The sequence below is a fragment of the Microcaecilia unicolor genome, chromosome 11, assembly GCF_901765095.1.
Source record: "Microcaecilia unicolor chromosome 11, aMicUni1.1, whole genome shotgun sequence".
Taxonomy (NCBI): domain Eukaryota; kingdom Metazoa; phylum Chordata; class Amphibia; order Gymnophiona; family Siphonopidae; genus Microcaecilia; species Microcaecilia unicolor.
The window spans coordinates 96,335,404-96,361,138 of NC_044041.1; the positions used below are offsets into that span (position 1 = coordinate 96,335,404).

At 46.9% G+C, this 25,735-nt stretch overlaps 1 protein-coding gene across 1 annotated transcript in view; it reads left to right on the forward strand.

Annotated features, from left to right (window-relative positions):
- The window catches only part of CALR3 (calreticulin 3), a 171,573-nt gene extending 151,767 nt beyond the window's left edge, over positions 1-19,806 (forward strand). The window contains exons 8-9 of the mRNA XM_030219931.1: positions 18,275-18,367; positions 19,392-19,806. Of these exons, the coding sequence (XP_030075791.1) occupies positions 18,275-18,367; positions 19,392-19,595 (297 nt within the window). The 3' untranslated portion in view covers positions 19,596-19,806. The remainder of the gene's footprint in view (positions 1-18,274; positions 18,368-19,391) is intronic.
- Positions 19,807-25,735: the final 5,929 nt, after the last annotated feature.

Sequence of the window (25,735 nt, forward strand, 5' to 3'; positions counted from 1 at the left end):
AATACCCATACTATGCAACATTCAGACAACATCAGAACGGAAAGAAAGGTCATAATAAACACACAAAGACACGACAACTAACAAAAATCCACACAACAACAAACAAGGAAACCCTATACCAAACAATTCAAGTGGGTTACATCAATGCCAGATCTGTTGTAAACAAAACTGCCACAATAGCAGACTGGATCACGTCAGAAAACCTTGATTTAATCTTCATAAGCAAAACCTGGATCCTTGATCAAAAGGACCCCATAATCCTTGACCTTTGCCCCCCCAGGATACAAAATCACCCACTGGACCAGAGAGGAAAAAAGAGGCGGAGGGATAGCACTAATCTACCGATCCCACTTTACCACCGATATCACTGCCGAGTCCGTAACAACCCAACTTGAAATTGCTTCAATTAGAATCCACAACAAATCCCTGCTTGACCACCTGAATTGTGTCCTGTTCTATAGACCACCAGGTAACTGGAACAAAAGCCATTCAGACTTCATAGACTTCATCTCAAATTCTTGTGTAACCAACTCCAACCTTCACCTAGAAGACCCGAACTCTACCAACGCACGTGAATGCAAGGAATTCCTCCACTCATGTGAACTTAAATGGCCATACATGAAAGCAACCCATGTTAAAGGACACATACTTGTCCTCATCTCACACAAATTAACAACTGACCAGAACCTGATAATAACAGATATTAATGGACAGAAACACCTTGGACTGACCACTACAAGCTAAACCTATCCCTGAAATGGCGTAAAAAAAGGTTCATATCATACACAAGAACAAACAACAAGGGGCCAAATAGATCCGATTACATTCTGGCAACAGATGTATAATAATGAATGGTCAGCACAAATGGAATCCATAAACTTACTTTCTGAATGGGATAAAAGATGCAGGGACATATTAGACGAAATAGCAGCCTTGCATACAAGAATTTCATATAGACTGTAAGCAGGTTCCTCTAAGTGCAGCCAAGGATAGAACAATCTCCTGCAGCCACAGGCTCCTGGTACAGTCAAGAAATAAATGTCCACCTGCAACTTCAATCTTAAAGACTTTATTTCCATGCAGTTCCAACAGCAGCATTCACCTTCAATCTTAAGCACATATAAGCCACCTGAAAGTGTGTGGCAAATAGTCCCCTTTAAGCAGTAGGCTATTAGCACATATCAGGATTCAATACAGGCTCACAGTCAGCTCCAGTCTGGGCTCCTTATCCAATGCACAATAAGCAGTAGTTCAATTCCAAATAGAAGCAGTTCATTCAATTCATCATCACAGTTAAATCACAAAGCAGCAGTTTCTACCTTCTACTCTCTTTACCTTCAGGAGAGTTCAATACTTTAGGGACTCCTCATACCCAAGGGATTTCACCCTGCATCAGCTTCACTGGTAAATGCAATACTTTAGGGACCTCTCTTACCCAAGGATTTTCAGCCTGCAAATACTTTTGGGACTTTCTCACACCCAAGGGATTTTAGCCTGCTTCAGTACTTTAGGGACCTCTCTTACCCAAGGGTTTTCAGCCTGCAACTGCTTCTCTCCTCTGGGACTCCTTCCCACCTGCCTAATCAATCCCTGGCTTCTGCTCTCACAACCAATCATTCTCCTTCCATTAGCTTCCCCCACACCCATACCAGCTGAATCAAGCATTAGACTAATGATGAGCTCCTGCACACAGGGTTTCCTAACTCTCTCTCCCCCTAGTGGCAGCCCATCTACACGTCCTGCCAGCTTACACCCATGTCTTCCCCCCATTGCAGCTAGGAGTCCAGTCCGGGTTCCTCATCTCACCCCCTGGCTCATTGCTTGCAATGCCTTCTGGGACTTGTATTTCAAACTGACACTGCCTTAACCCAACTATCCTGGACGTGACTTTATCACAAGACATAATCCAGTACCATGGTTCAACGACGAACTAAAAACGCAAACCAGAAAGCTTGAACGAGCATGGATAAAAATAAAAGACGATCACACACTTAACGCTTGTAAGCAAATACATAGGAAATATAAATATGCAGTAAAACAAACCAAAAGGTCATACTATAAAACCAAAAATAGGACCAGATTACAAAGACACAAAGAAACTTTACCAACTCGTACATAAACTACTGGACACTACCTCAGTCACCACAACCATCCCATCGGCAGACGAACTTGCCAAATACTTCAATGAAAATTTTGTTAAACTACGAAACAATCTTCCTCAAAACACCACCAATATCGAAAACTTCATCAATGGCCTGAACTCAACCTCATGAGAATACCCAGCGGACCGAATCTGGTCTAAATTTGATCTCCTCACCACCTAAACTATTACCCATGCGATTAATAGAGCCTCTGACACTCACTGCAAATTGGACACCTGCCCCAGCTATCTAATAAAATCTGCCCCCGATTGCTTCACAACAGACCTTACTTCCCACCTAAACTTCATTCTACAACAAGGTCTCTTCCCCAAGGAAAATGGCAACATCCTACTCAGAGGCGTAGCCAGATTTTGATCTCAGGGGGAGCAGACTTTTATAAAATAGGCGCCGGTTGGTGTCAGCTACACATCAGTGTCTGTGTTGTTGCTCAGGGGCTGTTGCGGGCAATGATTAATACAGGCTGTCTCTGTTGCATCCTGCCTACGAGGAAACAGTAAGTTACATCAGTAGGCAGGACGCAGAAGAGGTCCCTGGACTGGCCAGAGCAGGCAACCTGTCTTCTTAACTTCAAATAAAAATATTTAAATCGTGACCATCACCTCAGGAATAGCACACCCAATCCTTCCACTGCTAAACACCTTGTTTAAATCAGATGGGCTTTTGTTTGTGTGGCGACGCTACAGGATGTGAAGAACACTAGTCTTGAGCATTTTATCTTGGGTGACCTTTGGTGGCCCTTGCCCCAGAGTCTACTTTCAAATAGGGCTAGACACCGTGAAATAACACAAACCCCTGCAAAAAGACACCCACAACCTGTACTGAAAACTTACCACACCAAAACAGCCCTAACCCACCTATGAAAAGACAATGCTATAAATATTACAGTGGGACCTAGAGAAGTGTTTCCCTAGGTGGTCCTGGAGTACCCCCTTGCCATTCAGGTTTTCAGGCCATCCACAATGAATCTGCATGAAAAAGATTTGCATGTAATGGAGGCAGTATATGCAAATCAATGTCATGCATATTTATTGTGGATATCCTGAAAACCTGTCTGGCAAGGGGGTACTCCAGGACTGCCCTAGAACACAAAACTTACCACACCATAACAGCCCTAAACTACCTATCAGAAGACAGTGCTATATACAGTATATTACACTGGGCTCTGGAGCACCAATATACTTACTGTTGGGAAACTGGAACAAGCTGCACTGTTACACATTCCTACACAGATACTACATGCTGGCAGAATCCTTCACCTCAGTCACACATGCAGAACATGGACAGACCCTCATCTATATAACATAAGAGTAGCCATACTGGGTCAGACCAATGGTCCATCTAGCCCAGTATCCTGTTTCCAATGTGGCCAACCCAGGTCATAAGTACCTGGCAGAAACCCAAATTGTGACAACATTCCTTGCTACCAATCTAATGCAGAATAGGGAGCCACAACCCCCCCCCCCCCCAAAAAAAAAAAAAACCCACAAACAAACAAACATTGAAATAGAGACCCCCCTGCCCAAGGAAGCTAGACTTTAAACAGTGCAATACTGGTTAAAAAAAAAAAGAGACATGCATTTTCTCCTGTACTTTGAAAAATAAAAATAGAAAAAAATGTGCATTTTACAAAGCAGGTACATCTCAGTGCTTACAAAGTATTAAATAAAAATATTTTTTCTACCTTTGTTGTCTGGGAATTGTCTTTTTTTCCATGTTCCATGAGTCAGCCTTACACATTCGTTTCCAGGTTGACCTTTCCATTTCTTCTCTCGCCTCTTGTCTTCTTCCTTTCATTCTGTACATCTGTTTGGCACTGATCTTTCATTTTATGTCCCCACTATCAAATAGCTGTGTATAGAGCTGCCAAGTGATCCAGTTCCAGAAGGGAGATTTTTCAACCAGTCCTAATGTGAATTCACATCCCAAATTCATGTGGGATATGCAGTCCCTGATTCTACCCATCAAAATCTGTGCTGCAGTACATCCAAAATGACTTAAGAAAATGCACTCGGACCCCTCTACTGTTGTTTGAACAATTTATTTTCTCATTTGCTTTGGTCCCACTGTCTCTTTTCTGTTTTACTCTGTTTCTTCTGCCTTTACAGGGTCTCTTGCCCATCTGACATTTCTTCTGTCTCCAAGTGCACCATCCTTTTTTCCTCTGCACCACTATTTGTCCTGTCCAGCATCTCCCTTCTGTGTCTCTTGTCCCTATCCTACCCCCAAGTTCAGCATCTGCCCTTTCTGTGTTCCCATCTCCCCTCTTTTCAGCACACGCTTACCTGGTCTCCTCATCCCCCCTTTTCCAGCATTACCCCTGTTACCATCTTCCCCCTTTTCCAACATTACCTCTTTGTCCCCATCTCACCCATTTTTCACCATTGTCCCCATATCCCCATTCCCCCTTCCAGTGGTGCTCCTCTCTGTCCCTATCTCCTCCTCCCCTTTCCAGTAGTGCCCTCTTTGTGCCCCTATCTCCTTCCCATCCCATGTGATAATCTTTGAATAACTGTCTATACTTATGGCTATGATTTCTGAACATGTGGTATCAATAAATGACAAACTTGTAAATGCCCATTTGGGTATATATGCTAATCTCAACTTTGTTAAATGTTTCAGACACATCCATCTATTTATTCCCATGATATAACTAAATTCTATTATTCTGTCTCACTGTATTTTCAAATGTAAGCCACACTGAATCCGACTTTGCTTGGGATAATGTGTGATATAAATATTTTTTAAAAATCCTTTATCCTCCACCTTTCAAGACACTGCCTATCCTGCTGGTTAGTGATGGCACAAGGAAAGCAAGTTTGGTCCAGTGAAGACTAACTCAAAATAACTTATTCCTTAGCTGGGCCCTAGTATTACCATATTATTCTACCAGCAACAATAATTTTTGACGCTGTTTTAGTGATACTCAACTGTTATTTCTTTACTCCTCCAGCTTTTAAGGCACTGCCTATCCAACTGCAACAATTTTAGCATTGTTACAGATGGACCAACAATAAAGAACAATGTGTATGCAGCAGATCATGTTTGCTTGCTTTGAATTGAACGGCAACAACAGCTGCACGGGGGGGTGGAGGTGGAGACAGATTACCCAAATTGGATTCCTTGTTATAGTGGACTGGATAGGCTCATTCCATTCCGGTCAATTAAACCTCCCTGGGCAGCTTTTTCCCTTCTCCAGCCCCCCCCCCCCCCCCCCCCAGGCAGCTTTCTCCCTTCTCCAGCCCCCCCCCCCCCCCCCAGCATTGCATCTTTCACCTTCTCTTCTGCCCATCTCTCCTGTCCGCATGGTCACTTTTTACTTCCCTGAAGCCTTCTCCCTCCTGCGCAGCACCAGCGATTCACAGTCAGCCTTCTGCCAGCGTCGGGGCCTCTCCTCAGGGGCGTCCTGCCTACTCTATTGCAACTTCCTGTTTTCCACAGAGGTGGGACGCGCCTGAGGAGAGGCCCCGACGCTGGCAGAAGGCTGACTGTGAATCGCCGGTGCAGTGCTGCACAGGAGGGAGAAAGGCTTCAGGGAAGTAAAAAGTGACCACGCGGACGGGAGAGATGGGCAGAAGAGACTGGAAAATATTAAGAATCGGGAGGGAAGGAGCAGAAAAAAATATTTATTGACATGAGGTGCATAGTAGCCATTTTTTCTAAACAGCTGTTTGGGGGAGTGACCGCTCCCCCCACTCCCCACCTAGCTACGCCACTGATCCTACTCACCCCCATACCAAAGGATACCAAGAAAAAAACAAATGAACTCACCAATTACCGCCCTATAGCATCTATTCCACTAGTAGTCGATGGAAAGTATGGTAACCAAACAACTCACCGATTACATACATAAATTCTCTATACTACATGAGTCACAATCGGGATTTCGCACCCGCCACAGTACCGAAAGTGTGTTAACCACCCTCCTGGCCAAATTCCAGCAAGAACTAGCAACAGGCAATAGCATACTTCTCCTCCAATTCGACATGTCTAGTGCATTCGACATGGTAAACCATAATATACTACTAAGCGGCATATTTTCAAAGCACTTTGGGAGGCTAAGTTCCATAGGTTTCTATGGAACTTTGGGAGGCTAAGTGCTTTGAAAATGAGCCTCTAAGTCTCCTAGACTACTTCGGGATTGGTGGAAATATACTCAGTTGGATTAAGGGTTTCTTAACCACCAGAACATACCAAGTGAAATCAAATTCTAATATATCATCACCGTGGAAAGCAGACTGTGAAGTACCTCAAGGATCACCACTATCACCAATCCTTTTCAACCTAATGATGACCCCATTAGCCAAGTCCTTAGCCACCCAAGGCCTCAACCCATTCATCTATGTAGACGATGTTACAATATACATCCCTTTCAAACATGATTTGACAGAAATCACCATTGAAATCAACCTTGGCCTGCACACCATGAACTCGTAGGCAAATGCATTCCAATTAAAACTCAATACAGAAAAAACACACTGCCTCGTCCTCTCATCCCAATACAATATGAACATACCCACAATCTTAATCACCCCTGATTACACCCTCCCTATTTCAGACAACTTGAAAATCCTCGGTGTCACAAATCGACAGGAACCTTACACTCGAAAGCCCTGAGATACATGACAGACTTGATCGACTTACCAACTAGAAACACATCCGAATCAGCACGAACCTATCAAAATCTGCACTACCCAAGCTGCAAAGGTCTTAAATAGAAATCAACTTATGCATCCAGTTTCTCCTACTTAAGCACACAACTGTGGAACGCACTACCAAAAGCCTTGAAAACGACGTACGACCATCTAAACTTCCGTAAAACACTAAAAACCTACCTGTTTAAAAAGGCATACCCTACTGATCCAACTTAAATGCCTGATCTCCGCAACACAACAAAACTAAAGAACATAATGGACATGACACAACTCTTTCGATGTACAATTCCCTAATGTGGCTATACCACATGAACTTTATCTTACCACAACATCACTTTGTATTTGTTCACACCGGAGTCTGCAAACGCCTCTCCGGTACTATGTAAGCCACATTGAGCCTACAAATAGGTGGGAAAATGTGGGATACAAATGTAACAAATAAAAAATAAATAAAATAAAGTTTAATATTTAAAAGTGTGGTGTCCATCTATGCTTTTTAGAGAGGATATTTCAAGGATGGGTGATGTTAGGATAATCATTCATTCAAACATCTAATATAATAATTTGTACCATCAGCATTCTACGGCTGGCTGGCTGGGTTTGTAACATCCTGATGTCAGCAAGCCTCCAGCGTTCCCTTCCCTCTCACTGTCCCGCCCTCACGTAAAGACAAAATGACGTCAGAGGAGGACAGAACAGTGAGAGGGAAGGGAATGCTGGAGGCAAACTGACATCAGGATGTTATGAATGCAAGCAAGTGAAGGCAACGAAACGTTGGAGGGGAGGACAGAATCGCAGGACATCGAGGGGAGGGCAGGGCAGAGGAGAATCGATGGACAGGGATGGGAGGAGAGGAGAGAATCGCAGAACATGGATGGGAGGAGAGGAGAGAATCGCGGGACACGGATGGAATGGGAGGCGAGGGGAGAATATCGCAGGACATGGATGGGAGGGCAGGGCAGAGGAGAATCGCTAGACATGGAGGGGATGGGAGGCGAGGAGAGAATCGCGGGACACATATGGGAGGGCAGGGCAGAGGAGAATTGCTGGACATGGAGAGGAGGGCAGAATCACGGGACACAGAGGGGAGGGCAGGGCAGAGGAGAATCGCTGGACATGGAGGGGAGGCCAGAATTGCGGGACACAGAGGGGAGGGCAGGGCAGAGGAGAATCACGGAGGGGAAGACAGAATCCTGGGATACGGAGGGGACGGCAGGGCAGAGGAGAATCGCTGGACATGGAGGGGAGGACAGAATTGCGGGACATGGAGGGGACGACAGGGCAGAGGAGAATTGCTGGACATGGAGGGGAGGACAGAATCGCGGGACATGGAGGGGATGGCAGGGCAGAGGAGAATCGCTGGAAATGGAGGGGAGGCCAGAATCACGGGACATGGAGGGGATGGCAGGGCAGAGGAGAATCGCTGCACATGGAGGGGAGGACAGAATTGCGGGACATGGAGGGGACGGCAGGGCAGAGGAGAATCGCTGGACATGGAGGGGAGGACAGAATCGCAGGACACGGAGGGGATGGCAGGGCAGAGGAGAATCGCTGGAAATGGAGGGGAGGCCAGAATCACGGGACACGGAGGGGACGGCAGGGCAGAGGAGAATCGCTGCACATGGAGGGGAGGTCAGAATCGCGGGACACAGAGGAGATGGGAGGGAAGGGAAGAATCGCTGGACATGGCGGGGAGGACAGTGGAGAGAGGAAAAATCGCTTAGCCGAGAGCCTTCCTGGTTTGGTTCCACTAGTTTATTTATAAAACTTTATATATCCTCTTCTTGGCAAACAAATTGCCTTTCAAGATAGTGAACAATACAATGAAATTTATTTATTTATTTGTAACATTTGTACCCCGCACTATCCCACTCAATAGCAGGCTCAATGCGGCTTACATAGTAAAACGGATTAACAAAATGATGGCTTACATAGTAAAACAGGATAACAAATTGATATATAGTTATTATAATAACGTAGTTATTATAGGGAAAATGTAGGGGAGGGGTAAGAAGAAGGATATATTAGATTGTGTGGAGGTGGGTAAAAAAAGGAGTATGTTAAAGGAATAATAGGGGAGTAAATAATAAATGTACATAAATAAAACACATAAAATCAACATTTAAAATCTGGGAGACAAATACGTTTTCAGTGCTTTCCTGAAGGCCAAATATGATTGTATTTTCCTAATCTCAGATGGTAGCTTATTCCATTCTTCTACAGCCTATTGTTGGAAAGCAATATTGGAGTTTGTGAATGCAAAATCTTGAAAATCAAAATGAACATTTTAATCAAACAATCAATGTAGTTTTATTAATAAAGAGAATGCTGTTGTTCCCTTCTTATTTTTCAGCAGTAACCTAGCTACTGTATTCTGTGCTACCTATAGTCTTCTCAACAGGGTACAGGGTAGACCCACATATAAAGCATTGCAATAGTCAAAAAAAACTAAACGATAAAAGCCTGTACTACCATCCTAACAATTTGGCGGTTAGTAAAGATCTTTATTTCCTAATCCTCTGCATCTTACAATAAATGTGCCTAACAACCTGAGAAAAATTATGAACCCCTATACCATCATTCTCTAAAACAACCCCCTAATATCTTTAATAAGGATACCTGTTGTAATTGCCCCATCCCCACTTTTAAATCAAAAGACTCCCAAACTGGATCCTCAAAATATAAAGTTGTGGATTTATTGATATTCCAAACCAATCCACTTAATGTGAACCAGTTATCCAACTCTTTCATACATTCTTTCATTATTTGTTTATATTCATGCTTTTTTGCTTAAAGTCCTGTAGTCATAACGATTAAAACTTCTACCGGTAGTTGTACCTCATGAGCTCCTAGCTAAATATAAAATAATCACATTATTTCAGAATGAAGTATGGTCAATATTTATAAAGCATGAAAGAGACCATGGGTTTCATTTTTGAAACAGAAGAACGTCCAAAAAAAAACACAAAGTGGCAGATGGACTTTTTTTTTTTTTTTGCTAAAACTTCCAAATTGCTATTTTGAAACTAATTTTGAAGAAGTATTTGTCATGTCCCCTACCTCATTGCAAGTGGCGTCATCGGGCTGCGCGGGGTCCCATCGACACACACACTTGACTGGCACTGCCTGAGCCATGTGTGTGTAGTCCTCTCTGGGTTTATTCAGAGAGCGATGGTTACAGGCTCCTTGATTGCTTTGCTTCCACCCACCTGGGTCTGCTCTTCCTCTGCCTGACTTCCCTTGCTTCTCTCCTATTGGTCTTCCGGTTCCTCCTTCCCCTGCTCTTGTCCTATGGCTGTGCCCCTTCTCCCTGCTGATGTCAGACACCAGCACTTTATCAGCTGAGCTCTCCCTGGACTCCATGCTTCAGCTTCTACTTTGGTAGGTGTTTCTAACTCTGTAGTCTGCTTCTTATCTACTGGTCCCTCGTTTCTGACTTTGCCTGTACCTGGATTACCCTTCTACCTGTCGCCTGCCTACTGACTTTCGCTTGCATCTGGATTACTCTCTTGCCTGCTGCCTGTTCTGTTTCTGTGGTGTTTCTGTTGGTGAGCCCTCAGGTTCCCTAAGGCCCCGCAAGGCCCCAGAGGACAGCCGAGCACCCCGAATCTTCACCCGCGGCGACCGCCGTTCACCGAGGGTTGAGCCCTCAGCTGCAGGCGGCCAGCAGGACTGCTGGAACCGCGGGGTGACGGCTGACCTGGCTGGTAGTCAGAACGCAGTCTTTAAGGGAGGACTAGCAGAGGCGGCTAGCACTCCGAGAGGGAACAGTCGCTGGAGGATAGCTGGCAAGGGCGGCCAGCACGTAGCACAGTCTATGGCAGAGGGCTAGCAGGAAGGCTAGCAAAAGTCTCCGTCTCTGAGGAGGACTAGCAGGACGGCTAGCAGAAGTCACAGTCTCTGAATGAGGGCTAGCAGGACGGCTAGCAAGAGTCACTGTCTCCGCAGGAGGGCTAGCAGGACGGCTAGCAGAAGTCACAGACTCTGAAGGAGGGCTAGCAGGACGGCTAGCAGAAGGCACAACTCGGAAGGAGAGGCTAGCAGGACGGCCAGCAGGAGGCACAACTCTGAAGGACAGGCTAGCAGGACGGCTAGCTGAAGAAGGCACAGTCTCTGAAGGTGGCTAGCAAGGACGGCTAGCTGAAGAAGACACAGTCTCTGAAGGTGGCTAGCAAGGACGGCTAGCTGAAGAAGACACAGTCTCTGGAGGTGGCTAGCAAGGACGGCTAGCTGAAGAAGACACAGTCTCTGGAGGTGGCTAGCAAGGACGGCTAGCTGAAGAAGACACAGTCTCTGAAGGTGGCTAGCAAGGACGGCTAGCTGAAGAAGTCACTGTCTCCGCAGGAGGGCTAGCAGGACGGCTAGCAGAAGTCACAGACTCTGAAGGAACGGCTAGCAGGACGGCTAGCTGAAGAGGAACACAGTCTCTGGAGGTGGCAACACTCCGAGATCCACTGTGTCGGCTTCTGACGAACGAAATGGAAGCACTGGACCCCTTCCGTTTCGTGGTTTAAATCCCCCGCCCGTCCTTCCCCTTCCAACAGCTGGAGCCAATCCCCTTGGCCCAGGCAGGCAAAGGAGGCCTGGATTGGCCCACCTGCCCGGCGGGCGGGGTCTCCTGGTCGATGCGCCAATCCGGCGCGAGTAGGCGGTGCTGGCTCGCTGGTCCGCTCCAACGAGGAGGACGACGACGCCGGCGCCGCCATCTTGGCCGGCGTATCTCCTTCTCCGAGGCCGGCGCTTGCTCCCGCGGATCGCCGGCCTCGGAGCGGCCCGCGGCAGCGCCGGCCCCGTCGGCGGCTCCTCCTCGCCACCCCGGATCCCGCGGCCTCCGCTGGTCCTCGCCCCCTACTGCGGGCCGCCAGGTAAGAGCCCGGGACGGGACAGTATCCTCCCCGGATGCCCCCTTCTCCCTGGGCCCGGGTTTGGAAGGATATCGGGCGTGAAAGGCTTTGACCAATTCTGGAGCATGTACATTTGCAGCGGGTTCCCAGGAGTTGTCTTCGGGACCAAAATATTTCCAGGATAACAAATAATACAGCCTTCCCCGCCGCTTCTTTGAATCTAGCACCTCCTCTACTTCATACTCCGGGTCAGGAGTAACCTCGAGAGCTTCATCCTCGGACTGGTGAGGGTGCCATCTGGACCCACGAAATTTCTTCAGTAAGGAGATGTGGAAGGCGTTGTGCACTCGTAGGGTCCTCGGTAACCGCAACCGGTACGTTACTGTTCCAATTCGTTCTTGGATAGCAAAAGGTCCAATGTACCGAGGTCCCAGCCTCCGGGAGGGCACCCGGAGTCTCAGGTACTTTGTGCTTAACCATACCTTCTGCCCTGGCTGGAGCACTGGGGCGGATCGCCGGTGGCGATCTGCAAAGACTTTATCTTTGGCAGCTGTTTTCTGTAGTTGTTCCCGGGCCACCTCCCAGACCTTCTGCAGATCCGCTAGGGTTTGGTTCCCCACGGGGGTTAGAGCTGGAGAAGGGAACGGCCCTGGAAGCCGAGGATGTCGTCCGTATACCAAGAAGAACGGAGAGTGTCCTGAGGATGAATGGTCACTCTGGTTATATGCAAACTCGGCCCATGGAAGCAGAGAGGCCCAGTTATCTTGACGTTTGTTGACAAATGCCCGCAAGAATCCTTTCAATGTTTGGTTAATCCTCTCGACCATGCCGTTGGTTTGGGGGTGGTAGGCGGATGAAAAGTGAGTCTCTACCCCCAAAGCCGTGCACAAGGCTCTCCAGAAGCGTGAGGTGAATTGGGGTCCTCGGTCACTGACGATCCGACTGGGCAGCCCATGTAACCGAAAAATGTGCTGAATGAAGTACTGTGCTAAAGAGGCCGCCGATGGAAGGCTCGGTAATGGAACAAAATGAGCCATTTTAGAGAAACGGTCTACCACGACCCAAATCACGGTGTGACCCCGGGAGCGGGGGAGGTCGGTGATGAAATCCATGGATAACTCCATCCAGGGAGCGGTCGGTACGGGCAGTGGTTGCAGGTCCCCCACGGGGGGCCCAACTAGTGGCTTAGTCCATGCACACACAGGGCACGAAGTAACAAATTGGAGAATATCCCGCCTCATATGCGGCCATTGATACTGTCTAGCAATGAACCGGAGGGTCTTCTGATACCCGAAATGCCCGGCCCATCTAGATGAATGCCCCCATTGCATTATTCTTTCTCGGTCGGCGGCCGGCACTCACTCCTTAGTCGGCGCGACCTCCCCTGTAGCCGCACTGAGACATGCGGGATTTAACATAGGGTGGATCTCCTTGTTCTCCTCAGGAACTTCAAATGCTCGGGAGAGCGAGTCCGCCGGGGTATTCTGAGAAGCCGCCCGAAACACTAACTGAAAGTGAAACCTGGCAAAGAATAACGACCATCGGGCCTGTCGGGGATTTAACCGCTGAGCCTCTTGAAGATACAGGAGATTCTGGTGATCAGTGATTACCGTAAATCGGTGCTCTGCTCCCTCCAGCAGGTGCCTCCATTCCTGCAGGGCCAATTTCAATGCCAAGAGTTCTCTATCCCCTACCGTATAATTCCGTTCTGCCGGGGAGAATTTACGCGAGAAGAATGAGCAAGGTTGATGCCGGCCTTCGGGGTTGACTTGCGAGATGACTGCCCCGGCCCCCAAAGCGGACGCGTCCACTTCTACAATAAAAGGTTTCTCGGGATCTGGAGCCAACAGGATGGACGCTGAATTGAACGCCTCCTTTACCTGACGAAAGGCCGCTTGCGCCTCTGGCGGCCAATCCCGGACCTTCGCGTTCTTTTGGGTGAGCGCCGTCAGCGGAGCTGTCAGTTGGGAATACTGAGGGATAAACTGGCGATAATAATTCGCGAACCCCAGGAAACGTTGCAGTGCTTTCAGTCCCAGCGGTTGTGGCCACTCCCGAATCGCCCGGAGTTTGTCCGGCTCCATCTGTAGGCCCCCGGGTAACAGAATATGTCCTAAAAAGGGTAGTGACCGCTGATGAAAGGCGCACTTACTGAGTTTAGCGAATAGACGGGCTTGTCGTAACCGTTGCAGCACTGCGCGGACGTGGCCCGTATGCTCAGCGGGGTCTTTGGAATAAACCAGGATGTCATCCAGGTATACAATCACCGTGGAGTTCAGCAAATCCTCAAGCACATAGTTGATAAGTCGCTGAAACACCGCAGGGGCATTACATAGGCCGAACGGCATCACCCGGTACTCGAAATGTCCCTCGTGGGTGTTGAAAGCCGTCTTCCATTCGTCCCCTGACCGGATTCGAACTAAGTTGTAGGCCCCCCGCAAGTCCAACTTAGTAAACATCTGTGCTCCTTGTAGCCTGTCAAAGAGCTCGGGAATGAGCGGTAGAGGAAAGCGATCCTTCACTGTGATGGCATTTAACCCTCGAAAGTCAATACAGGGCCTCAAGGATCCATCCTTCTTGGTGACAAAAAAGAATCCCGCCCCAGCAGGGGACGTAGAGGGTCGGATGAACCCTCTCCGCAGGTTCTCCCGGATGTATTCTTGCATTACCTTCGACTCTCCCCGGGACAGGGTATACAGTCGGCCCCGAGGTGGCATGGTATCCGCCTTCAGATTAATGGCACAGTCGAAAGACCGATGAGGCGGTAGCACCTCCGCTTCCTTTGGACTAAACACATCTGCAAAGTCTCTATAATCCATAGGCAGAGAGCCCAGCTCTACCCGTCCCCCACCGGGCACAATATTTAATGCAGGGCAGCTGCGGGTCCGGCCCTTACAACAGTTCTCCTGACAGGAACTACCCCAAGCCTGGATACTTCCCCCGGTCCAGTCGATAACAGGATTGTGACACCGTAGCCACCGCTCCTGGAACCGGGTGTCTACTCGTATACAGAGCGAGATCAGGGCATCCAATTGTCCTGGGACCTCCCGTCCAGCCAATTCGTCCTTGATCCGTTCTTGTAAGCCTTCCATGAAGATGGCCATCAAGGACTCCGGATTCCAACGCAGCTCCGTGGCTAAGGTCCGAAACCGAATGGCATAATCGGCCACCGTCCCTTCTCCCTGATGGATCCGCAGCAGTTCCGACGCCACGGAAGATGGTCTGCCAGGAAGGTCGAACACCATCCGGAACCGGCGCTGAAATTCACTGTAGTCATCCAAGATGGGGTCCTGTTGTTCGTTTAGTGGGGCCACCCAGGCCTGGGCTTTCCCTTCACAGAGGCCCATAATGTAGCCCACTTTACTTTGGTCCGAAGCAAATGCCTCCGGTTGCATCCGGAAGGCCAGGTTGCACTGGTTGAGGAACCCCCGACAACCTCCGGGGGCCCCATCATATCGTGCTGGTTCAGGGAACCGAGGTCCCGTGCGGAACCCTCCCAACTGGGGAGCTGCTGCGGCCCCCTGGACCGCAGCGGCCTGGTTCTGTACCTGAAGCGTAGAAAGTTGAGAGCATACGTTCTGGAGCGCCCCGGACAGGGCGTTCAGCTGCTCCTGCTGCTGCTGAAGTACCTTGGCCAGGTCCCGTAGATCAGGTTGCGTCGGCGAGCTCATGGCTTCCGTTTCCTGTTCTGTTTCTGTGGTGTTTCTGTTGGTGAGCCCTCAGGTTCCCTAAGGCCCCGCAAGGCCCCAGAGGACAGCCGAGCACCCCGAATCTTCACCCGCGGCGACCGCCGTTCACCGAGGGTTGAGCCCTCAGCTGCAGGCGGCCAGCAGGACTGCTGGAACCGCAGGGTGACGGCTGACCTGGCTGGTAGTCAGAACGCAGTCTTTAAGGGAGGACTAGCAGAGGCGGCTAGCACTCCGAGAGGGAACAGTCGCTGGAGGATAGCTGGCAAGGGCGGCCAGCACGTAGCACAGTCTATGGCAGAGGGCTAGCAGGACGGCTAGCAAAAGTCTCCGTCTCTGAGGAGGACTAGCAGGACGGCTAGCAGAAGTCACAGTCTCTGAATGAGGGCTAGCAGGACGGCTAGCAAGAGTCACTGTCTCCGCAGGAGGGCTAGCAGGACGGCTAGCAGAAGTCACAGACTCTGAAGGAGGGCTAGCAGGACGGCTAGCAGAAGGCACAACTCGGAAGGAGAGGCTAGCAGGACGGCCAGCAGGAGGCACAACTCTGAAGGACAGGCTAGCAGGACGGCTAGCTGAAGAAGGCACAGTCTCTGAAGGTGGCTAGCAAGGACGGCTAGCTGAAGAAGACACAGTCTCTGGAGGTGGCTAGCAAGGACGGCTAGCTGAAGAAGACACAGTCTCTGGAGGTGGCTAGCAAGGACGGCTAGCTGAAGAAGACACAGTCTCTGAAGGTGGCTAGCAAGGACGGCTAGCTGAAGAAGTCACTGTCTCCGCAGGAGGGCTAGCAGGACGGCTAGCAGAAGTCACAGACTCTGAAGGAACGGCTAGCAGGACGGCTAGCTGAAGAGGAACACAGTCTCTGGAGGTGGCAACACTCCGAGATCCACTGTGTCGGCTTCTGACGAACGAAACGGAAGCACTGGACCCCTTCCGTTTCGTGGTTTAAATCCCCCGCCCGTCCTTCCCCTTCCAACAGCTGGAGCCAATCCCCTTGGCCCAGGCAGGCAAAGGAGGCCTGGATTGGGCCACCTGCCCGGCGGGCGGGGTCTCCTGGTCGATGCGCCAATCCGGCGCGAGTAGGCGGTGCTGGCTCGCTGGTCAGCTCCAACGAGGAGGACGACGACGCCGGCGCCGCCATCTTGGCCGGCGTATCTCCTTCTCCGAGGCCGGCGCTTGCTCCCGCGGATCGCCGGCCTTGGAGCGGCCCGCGGCAGCGCCGGCCCCGTCGGCGGCTCCTCCTCGTCGCCCCGGATCCCGCGGCCTCCGCTGGTCCTCGCCCCCTACTGCGGGCCGCCAGGTAAGAGCCCGGGACGGGACACTGCCTGCCTACTGACTTTCGCCTGTACCTGGATTACTCTCTTGCCTGCCGCCTGCCTACTGACTTTTGCTTGTATCTGGATTACTCTCTTGCTTGACGCCTGCCTACTGACTGCTGCTTGTATCTGGATTACTCTCTTGACCTGCTGCCTGCCTGGCCGATACATTCATCACCCCACTTCCAGCTCCGTCCCGTAAGTCCTGCAGGCCGCCCGCACCTAGGGGCTCAACCTCTGAGGAACAGCTGCCAGTACAGGTGAAACCCGGGGTAGTCCAGCCTCCAAGCAGAACCTGGCCCGAGTACCAGGCTCAGCAGCGCTGTACTTGGTACAAGAACTCACAAGTCTGACAGTATTTCCATGCAGTTTGTCTAAATCTCAAGAGGCATGTTGGAGGCGTGTTTTGGGCAGGACTAGGGCAGGCTTACATGTTTTTCTGCAATAATGGAACATTATAAAAACGTCAAGGGCACAAAGTAGGATGTTTTTGGTTAGATCTGTTTCAGTAACAACTAAGTGCCAAAAAGGTGCCCAAACTGACCACTGGAGAGATAAAGGCATGACCTTCACCTTAATCCCCCAGTGGTCACTGACCCCGTCCTACCCCTCTAAGAGGTGAAAGTGACAGTACATACCAGGCTGTATTAAAGCTCCAGATATAATGGCCTTTCCTCTTACAGCAGCATGCAGGTCCCTTGAGTAGCCTAGTGGTCGATGCAGTGGACTATAGAGAAGGGGACCCAGGCCCATATCCCACTTAAACTGATACACTTATGGTGGAAAGTGTGAGTACCCCCAAAAACCATTAAATACCTACTGAGTGGAGGAGTGGCCTAGTGGTTAGAGTGGTGGACTTTGGTCCTGGGGAACTGGGTTCAATTCCCACTGCAGGCACAGGCAGCTCCTTGTGACTCCAGGCAAGTCACTTAACCCTCCATTGCCCCAGGTACAAATAAGTACCTGTATATAATATGTAAGCCGCATTCAGCCTGCCATGAGTGGGAAAGCGCGGGGTACAAATGTAATAAAAATAAAAAAAATGAACCCACATATAGGTGATACCTGCAGGCATAAGGACTATTGTAATGGTGTACAGTTGGGTACAGCAATTTTGTTTTGCTATTCATGGAGGGATAACCATACAATACAAGGGGATTATGATGTCCATTGCCCCATGTAAGCCGCATTGAGCCTGCCATGAGTGGGAAAGCGCGGGGTACAAATGTAACAAAAATAAAATGTGATGTGTACCTACCTGGGACCTTTTTTGTGAAATTCACTGCAGTGCTCCTTAGGCTGCTTCACTGCTCTGCTGGAATGTCCACATGGCCAGTCTAGTAAGAATGCTGACCCCTAGACATCCCAGTGGCTTGTTTTTGTGTGTTTTTCCCTTGGACATTTTTTGTTTGAAAATGTCCCTTAAAGAAAGACGCACTGAGCACAAAAATGTTTAAAACAGGGTGATTTTTTTTACCAAAAAGATAGATGTTTTTCTGGTTTGAAAATTACCATGTTTGGCACTGGATTTGGACGTCATATCAAAAATGCCCCTCCACATCTCTTAAAAGGAAGAAAATGGAGGAAAATTATGTTCTTTGCTTTCTTTGCTGGCAGGTAAGATCTGGAACCATTTTTGACAATTTTCTGATCACGGATGATGAAAGGTTTGCAGAAGAATTTGGAAATCTCACTTGGGGAAAAACAAAGGTAATGCATTTTAATCACGTTGTAATCACAGGGTCTTTTTTATCATAGGGTGCCTATGTGAGAAACACTAGCGTAGCCAGATAGCCAATTTAGGGCGGGTCCAAGATCAAAGTGAGTGGGCCAAAAATTTAGTGTCTGCTGCCGTTGCCACCCCTCCACCCAAAGCAAAACCCAAATTCAACTTCCGCCTCCCCTCCCAGTGCTCCTCCTCCTTCTAGCTTTATTATTTTAATGTTATTAGTAGGCCCACCCAAAATTTCATCTCCCTTAGTGTGGCTGGTGGGGATCTCCAAGCTCCGCCAGCCGAAGACATCCTTCCTGCAAAACAAGCTTACTTCTTGGGTGGCTGCCCTAACACTGTCCCTGAACCACTGCTGCCAGATGCCAGCCTCCGCCTATGCTTTTGCACATGCGTGAAAACTGAGCATGCACACAGTGGAGGGGCCTATGGCTGGCAGCAGGGGTTCGTGGACAGTGCTGGCAGCCACCCAAGAAGTAAGCTCATTTGATGGGAAGGTGGGGTTTGGGGAATCCCACCAGCCACACTAAGGAAGATGAAATTTTGGGTGGGCCTGTACCCAAATTGGGTGGACCCAGCCGATCCGTAGCTACTCCCCTGGTAAGAACTCCCAAAAGCACCTATTTTATAAAGGCAACATAGGCAAGCCTAAACTGATAATTTTGCCACTCTGCCCCCTTTCTGCCCTTTCACTGTATGGATACTGGTGGGGCAGTCAGAGGGATATTTGGCCTGACACTAGCCATACAGTGTCTTTCAAAATCTACAGATAGTGGACTTATATATTCACCATTCTCTGGTGAACATACAAATCAGTTTGAAAACAGGCCCCTAAGTAGTATTCTCCAGAACAAATGTTGAGTGCAATGGTGGGGCAGTGTGAAGGAGCTTTCACTTCCGCTGTCTAGCCTGTTTCTGCATAAATAGCACAACTACGACTAGAGCTTTGCCTAAGTGATACTCAGAAAACATGTACAATAAAGCAACCTTTTCTGTATGTTTTAGGATCCTGAAAAGAAAATGAAGGAGAAAATGGATGACCATCAAAAACAGAAGATAAGGGGAGAAGACAGGAAAAGGGCTGAACAACAAAAACAGTGGCAAAGTAGAAAGGAAAGGAAAGGAAAACAATATAAAGAGGGGCCTGCAAAGGATAACAGTGGCAAGGAACGAGCCAAGGATAAAAGACATAAAAAGACTGAGCTTTAATGTCTCAGTATTTCAAACATTTGCTGTGAGGGAAATTATTGGATTCATAAAATTTTGCCATATTGCGTCATTGTCTGTAATTTTCTGTATAGGTTTTAATGATTTTTTTATATAATAATAATAATAAAATATAGGCATGTTAGCTTGCCAAATACAAAACCAGTGAATGACAAAGTAGAAATGAGACTGCTGTAAGGCTAATTAATTTGTTAAGAAAGCAACCATTCAAGATGCTGACAACATGGTTTTAGTTTCATTAATTTTCACTTCAATAAAGTGAATTATTGTTTTTAAAGTTAATGCTTGTATTTATTCTTTTTTTAAGAAATTCTTTAAAATAACCTGAGAACATGCTGAGAAAACAAATATTAAACATGGCTATGCTCCATTGTTTTGTATTGACAATAATGTGTTCTGATAAATTTTTCTTCCAATTCTTGGTGATATGAATATTTGACTCCCTAAATATTACATTTTTACATGAAAGATGTTTAAAAAATATTTCTTGGAGGATTTATGTGAAGATTCCTGGGGTACCATGGCCTGATCACCTGCCTCTGACAGTATTTACTATCTCTTGTGTACCCTTATACTTTACACCAACAGAATTGGCAGCATAAGCTGGGGTTATGTCTTGAGGATGATAAATGGAAAAGGGGTTGTTGAAGGTACATGTTTCAGTGCTGTTTAAAGAGAATGCAGTCAAAGTTATGTATAGATGGTGTCTTATGCCTATGTGTGTTCCAGCATATTTATCCTGGCACTTCCTCTTTATGTTGGAGAGGTTGTGGGGAATCTGGCATATATGGTGGATATGTGTGAAGGCCAGATCATTTGGGAGAGTGGTTCAGCACCAAGTCTAGGGTTGGTTGGATTGCCCCATCCGGTGATATCCGGTGTATTGTTTGTTTCCCAAGAAGCCACTGGGCCTTAAGCCATCCCAGGCTCTTTTGGTTCATCATGCTGAGTGCTGCCCGAGTTACTCTGGCTGCCCACTGGAAACAGCGGACCGTTCCCTCCTTGGTGAAATGGATTAACAAACGTTGATATATCTGTGACATGGAATGCATTCTAGCTATTCATCGCCATGCTCTACCTAAGTCCAGAATTTTGCTTGTGCCCTTCTAACCTGGATTATCTATTGCTTGGGGTGGGGTTCAGGGAGGTAATTCTTATTTTTTTTAATTGGAAAAATCTTTTGTTCTGCTGTTTACACATTTGCTACCCTTGGCAGGGGCCATTATTTCTATCTTTTTGCATATGTTTTTCTTGTGTTGAAATGTGACTGTTTTACCTATATATTTCAGTTGCTTTGTAACAGCTCCTGCCTTTTGGCTTTCAATAAAGACTTCTCAAAATTACAAAAAGAAAAAGGCAAAAAAAAAAACCTAGAGTTCACTGAATACATTTTTGAGGATAAAATCTATTTTATTAGTTATTAAATAGTGTTGTAAAGATCCAACAAGAAAGATTGAACATTTAGCTTCATGTGCTGATAACAGATATTCATTAGGCCACAACTTGAAAGTATCAGTGCTCTTCCCATGTTCTCTGTAAAAAATAAAGAGAGCTATATACAATTTAGGAGGCAAAGAGATATGGGGCCCATTTACTAAGCTGTGTTAAGCACTAATGCACACTTAATATGGAAAAAATGACCTAGCGCAGGATGCGCTAATCATGTGGTATTTTTTTCTTTTATTTTGGAGGGGGCATGTTAGGGGCGTAGAATGGATTGGAAGCACTATTCAGCTAGCACTCTGACATTACCGCAGTGCTAACTGGTTACTGTGTCCATAATATTGGAGATCTTAGCGCCTCCTAAATGGCTGCATGTTAATGCTTCTATAACTGTTATGTGGTCTTATAGTGCAATTCTTTCTCTCTTATCTTTGTTCGTTGTTGAACAAAAAAAATGAACGTTTTATTTAACAATAATTCTATCATTCAACAACTAGATACGGTGAAATATTACTTAGGTTTTGGATAGCTTGAAGTAATTGTCAGCTACTCTCTTATATCTGAGCATTGTGAACGCTGTAACTCCCGGGTAGCTTTGTCCAGAGACCTCCCCTCTTACAATTACAATCTAGAATTCAAAAAATACGAAAAAAATACTTCCATATGAGAAAATAATTGAGAAAAGCAGAGAGAAAAATAACTCATTCTAAAAAGAAAAACACATGCTTCTTATGATTCCTACTGTGTTTAATTTGGCAGCGTGTGTTCTCAAATTGCTCCTAGTATTTAAAGAACACTGTCACTCAGGAACCAATCACTGAGCGTGTTGTCAAAATATATATCAGCTGTAAGTAACTAGTGAATGACTGGAGAACAATACGTGGTGACGTCATATTGAGTCATTCATAAGTTTTTAAAGCTCCAACTAAAAATTTGTAAAGAATTGTGAATATTCATAAAGAATTGTGGATATTCATAAAAATGCTGTCCACTGGATCGTGGTGTTCAGCCCCTGTGGTTCTATGGTATTCAACTGATGGATCCATCGTTGTTCCTGTTGCAATAAGGTTCTATCTCTATTGCCTCCACGTTTGTCCCGACTTATATGCATGATGATTCAACAACGAAACGTTTCAAAGGAGTGTTTATACTGTGTACAATGCATTACTAAAGGCACTCCAGGTTTCCTGTTCCTGATGCACAATTTGTACTTAATTGGGTTTTGAGGCTTCTTGTGGTTTTACCAATGTATAACTTGTTGCATGAACATTAGAGCGCATAAACCATATGGGTTGTGGTGCAAGTAGTAGCACTACATAATTGGTATGTTCTACCATTGTTTGAATTAACGAATTGTGTGCACTCCAATGTCATGGCACAAAAAGAGCATTGCATACATTTTTTATACCATGGTCTATATTCAGAAATGCTGACATCCATCTTTGGTAAAGCTGCCGGGCTTAAAATTTCTTTCAAGTTAGGATCCCTGGAAAACGCTTTTCTTAGAGATTTTTTTATTAAACACAGTGTGGGTTTTCAAAATGTCCCAGTTCCTCCTTAATATTCATAACGCTCAGATATAAGAGAGCAGCTGACGATCACTTCAAGCTATCCAAAAGCTAAGTAATATTTTACCATATCTAGTTGTTGAATGATAGAATTATTATCCTATATAATAAAACTCACCTCCAACGTTTGCGTTTTTTGAATTTCCCTAAATCTCCTTTAGTTCCTGCCAAAGAAATGCTAAGAAAATATTTTGTTGAAATACTGGGGATATCCCCAGATAATTTTCCTCCATTAACCAAGGCTGTATACATTTCAAATGCAAGGACGGGAAGACCAGTTCCAATAACTCAACCTGATTTAAATTTGACTCAATTTCTTGAAAGTTCATTGGAGGTTATTACTGAAAGGACAACATTGCTGGTATCATTTGCTCTAGAACTAGACCGAAATAATATATTTAGACTTTTTTTCCGCCACATTGGCACTTCTTTCCTGGGTTCTAAAATACAAGTTTTCCCAGATCTCTCAAGAGATACACAAAAACGAAGAAAAGACTTCTTAGCGTTAAAAGGAAGGGTCCTCCAGTTGGGAGGGACCTTCATACTTAAATTTCCTTGTAAATGTTTTATTTCGTTGCAATCCAATAATTATATGTTTCTTTAACCAGGAAAGCTGCTTGAAGTTATTGTGAGTAAAGAGTGACTTGTCATTCAACCCTGGCTCTAACGCTAAATCGGCTGCGCTAACTCTAATCCCTTCCATCCCCTAGATATTTCTTTTATTTTTATTAAATTGTGATATTTCTAGTTCCTATTTCTTGGATCTTCCTTAATGTGGACTAAATTGAATTTATATAAATATTGCTTGAATTATTACTTTAATGATTTTTTGTTCATGTAAGTTCTACGATTTATGTATTTGCATAAATGTAAATTTAAAATTTATAAATAAAAAAATTAAAAAAAAAAAAAAACTCACCTCCAACGTTCTGAAGCTTCTGTTGACGCCTCCCACTTCCGGGTGCGTCAGCAGCAAAAGTGCCCAATCAAGACGCAGCAGCGTTCGGAACATTGGTGGTGCAGTTTCAGCCCTTTGCCACGCTCCCCCCCCCCCCCCCGAGGTTGCCGCCCCTCACCCCTCCACCCCCCCAGGTTGCCACCGCTCCCCCCACCTCCCCCCCCCCCCAAGGTCGCCGCAGCCACTGATCCACCCTCCATCCGACATCAGTTCAGCTGCCATTTACAGCCACTACTGCTTCTCCTGTTGAGCAGCAGCGGCCGGTACAAAAACAAAAAAAACAACTTAAACCTTTCAAAAAGGAAGCGGGGCACCACAGGCAGCCATCGGCTGTCAGCTCTGCATCCGCTCCGCCTCTCACCTCTCACGTCACTGCCACTGGAGTAGAACCCCGGAGGAGCGCAGCGACATGAGAGGAGGAGCGGATGCAGACCTGACAGCCGATGGCTGCCTGCGGTGCTCCGCTTCCTTTCTGAAAGCATTTTTGCAGGTTTAAGTTGGGGGTTTTTTTTGTTTTTGTACTGGCCACTGCTGCTCAACAGGAGAAGCAGCAGTGGCCGGAAATGGCAGCTGAGCTGATGTCGGACGGAGGGGGGAAGCGGCGGTGACCGGGGGGGGGTGGAGGGTGGATCAGTGGCAGCGGCGACCTCGGGGGTGGGTGGAGGGGGTGAGTGGTGGTAACCTGGGGGGGGTGAAGGGGTGAGGGGTGGCGACCTCAGAGGGGGCGTGGCAAATGGCTGAAACCGCCTCCAACGTTCCGAATGCTACTGCGTTTTGATTGGGCACTTTCGCTGCTGACGCACCCGGAAGTGGGAGGCGTCAACAGAAACACGAATGCCTCAAGGCTTGTGTCCACGCAGTCAGCTTTCGAACGTTGGAGGTAGGTTTTATTATATTTTTTTGTTTTGTTCAACAATGGTGGAAAGGAGGTTTTTAGACCAGTGATGACTTGTTTGGCCAACCACATATATAGGAAACACATAGCTCCAGGAATGTGGTTTAAGGTCTAAATGAGGTCTTTTCCTCCTATTTTTCTTTTTTTTTTTTTTCACTTTTTTAATATGGAGATAGAACAAACATAGATAAGAGAGAAAGAATTGCACTATAAGACCACATAAAACAGTTATAGAAGCTTTCTATTGCACATATATATGATTAAAAGATCCATTGAGGAGTTGGTTGCATGTTAATGCTAACATTAGATCATGGCCAGAACTTCAGCATATGGAAAAATGCATATTTGATGGGCTGCGCTAGCAATGGCCTTAGCGCATGGGAAAGTTCTGCATTAGGATGCACTAAGCTCATTTACTACCAAGATCAGAGGATGAGACTGTCCTGGGGAGAACAATCACATTTCTCGAAGGAGACTTTTGGACAATTTATGAACAGACTACCAGAGCATTTCCACACCTCATCCAAATGCCACCTTCTTTCAACCTTCTCTCTAAACCATGGCTTCCCAAACCTGTTGTGGTGACTCCACAGCCAATTTGGTTTTCAGGATATTTACAATAACTCTGCATGAGATATATTTGCATATGCTGAGCAGCCTAATGAGTAGAGTGGGCTAAGACCTATTATAGGCAAATATGTCTCATGAATATTCATTGTGGGTATCCAGAAAACCTGACTGGATAAGAACAAGCGTTGCCATACTGAGATGGACCAAAGGTCCACCCTACTAAGCTAACTGCTTTTTTCACATTCCCTGGCAATAAATTCCAGAGCTTAATTACACTTTGAGTGAATAAATATTTCTCTGAGAACAAGCAGGCTTGCTTATTGTCACAAGTGGATAGATGCTGATCTGTGTTCCCTGGTCTGGCATTTATACCATGGGAAAAAAAAACAGAGCTTTGAGAAGCACGAGCCATGCTCGAGTGCCTTTGCGTCTGCCGTGCAAATGCAACTCCTTCAGTTTTGCTCTTTCCACGTAAGGAGCAGTTGCTTTTTGTGGTGTCTTCTCACATTCCCGGTTTAGAGCAATTGTGCTTGTTTTTTTTTAGTTCTTCAGCTGTTTTCACCTCATTTTGGGTTTCTTTTTTAACACTGTGATAAAGTCACCTCCAGGATAGTTGGGTTAAGGCAGTTTCAGTCTGAAATACAAGTCCCAGAAGGCATTGCAGGCAAGGAGCCAGAGGGTGAGATGA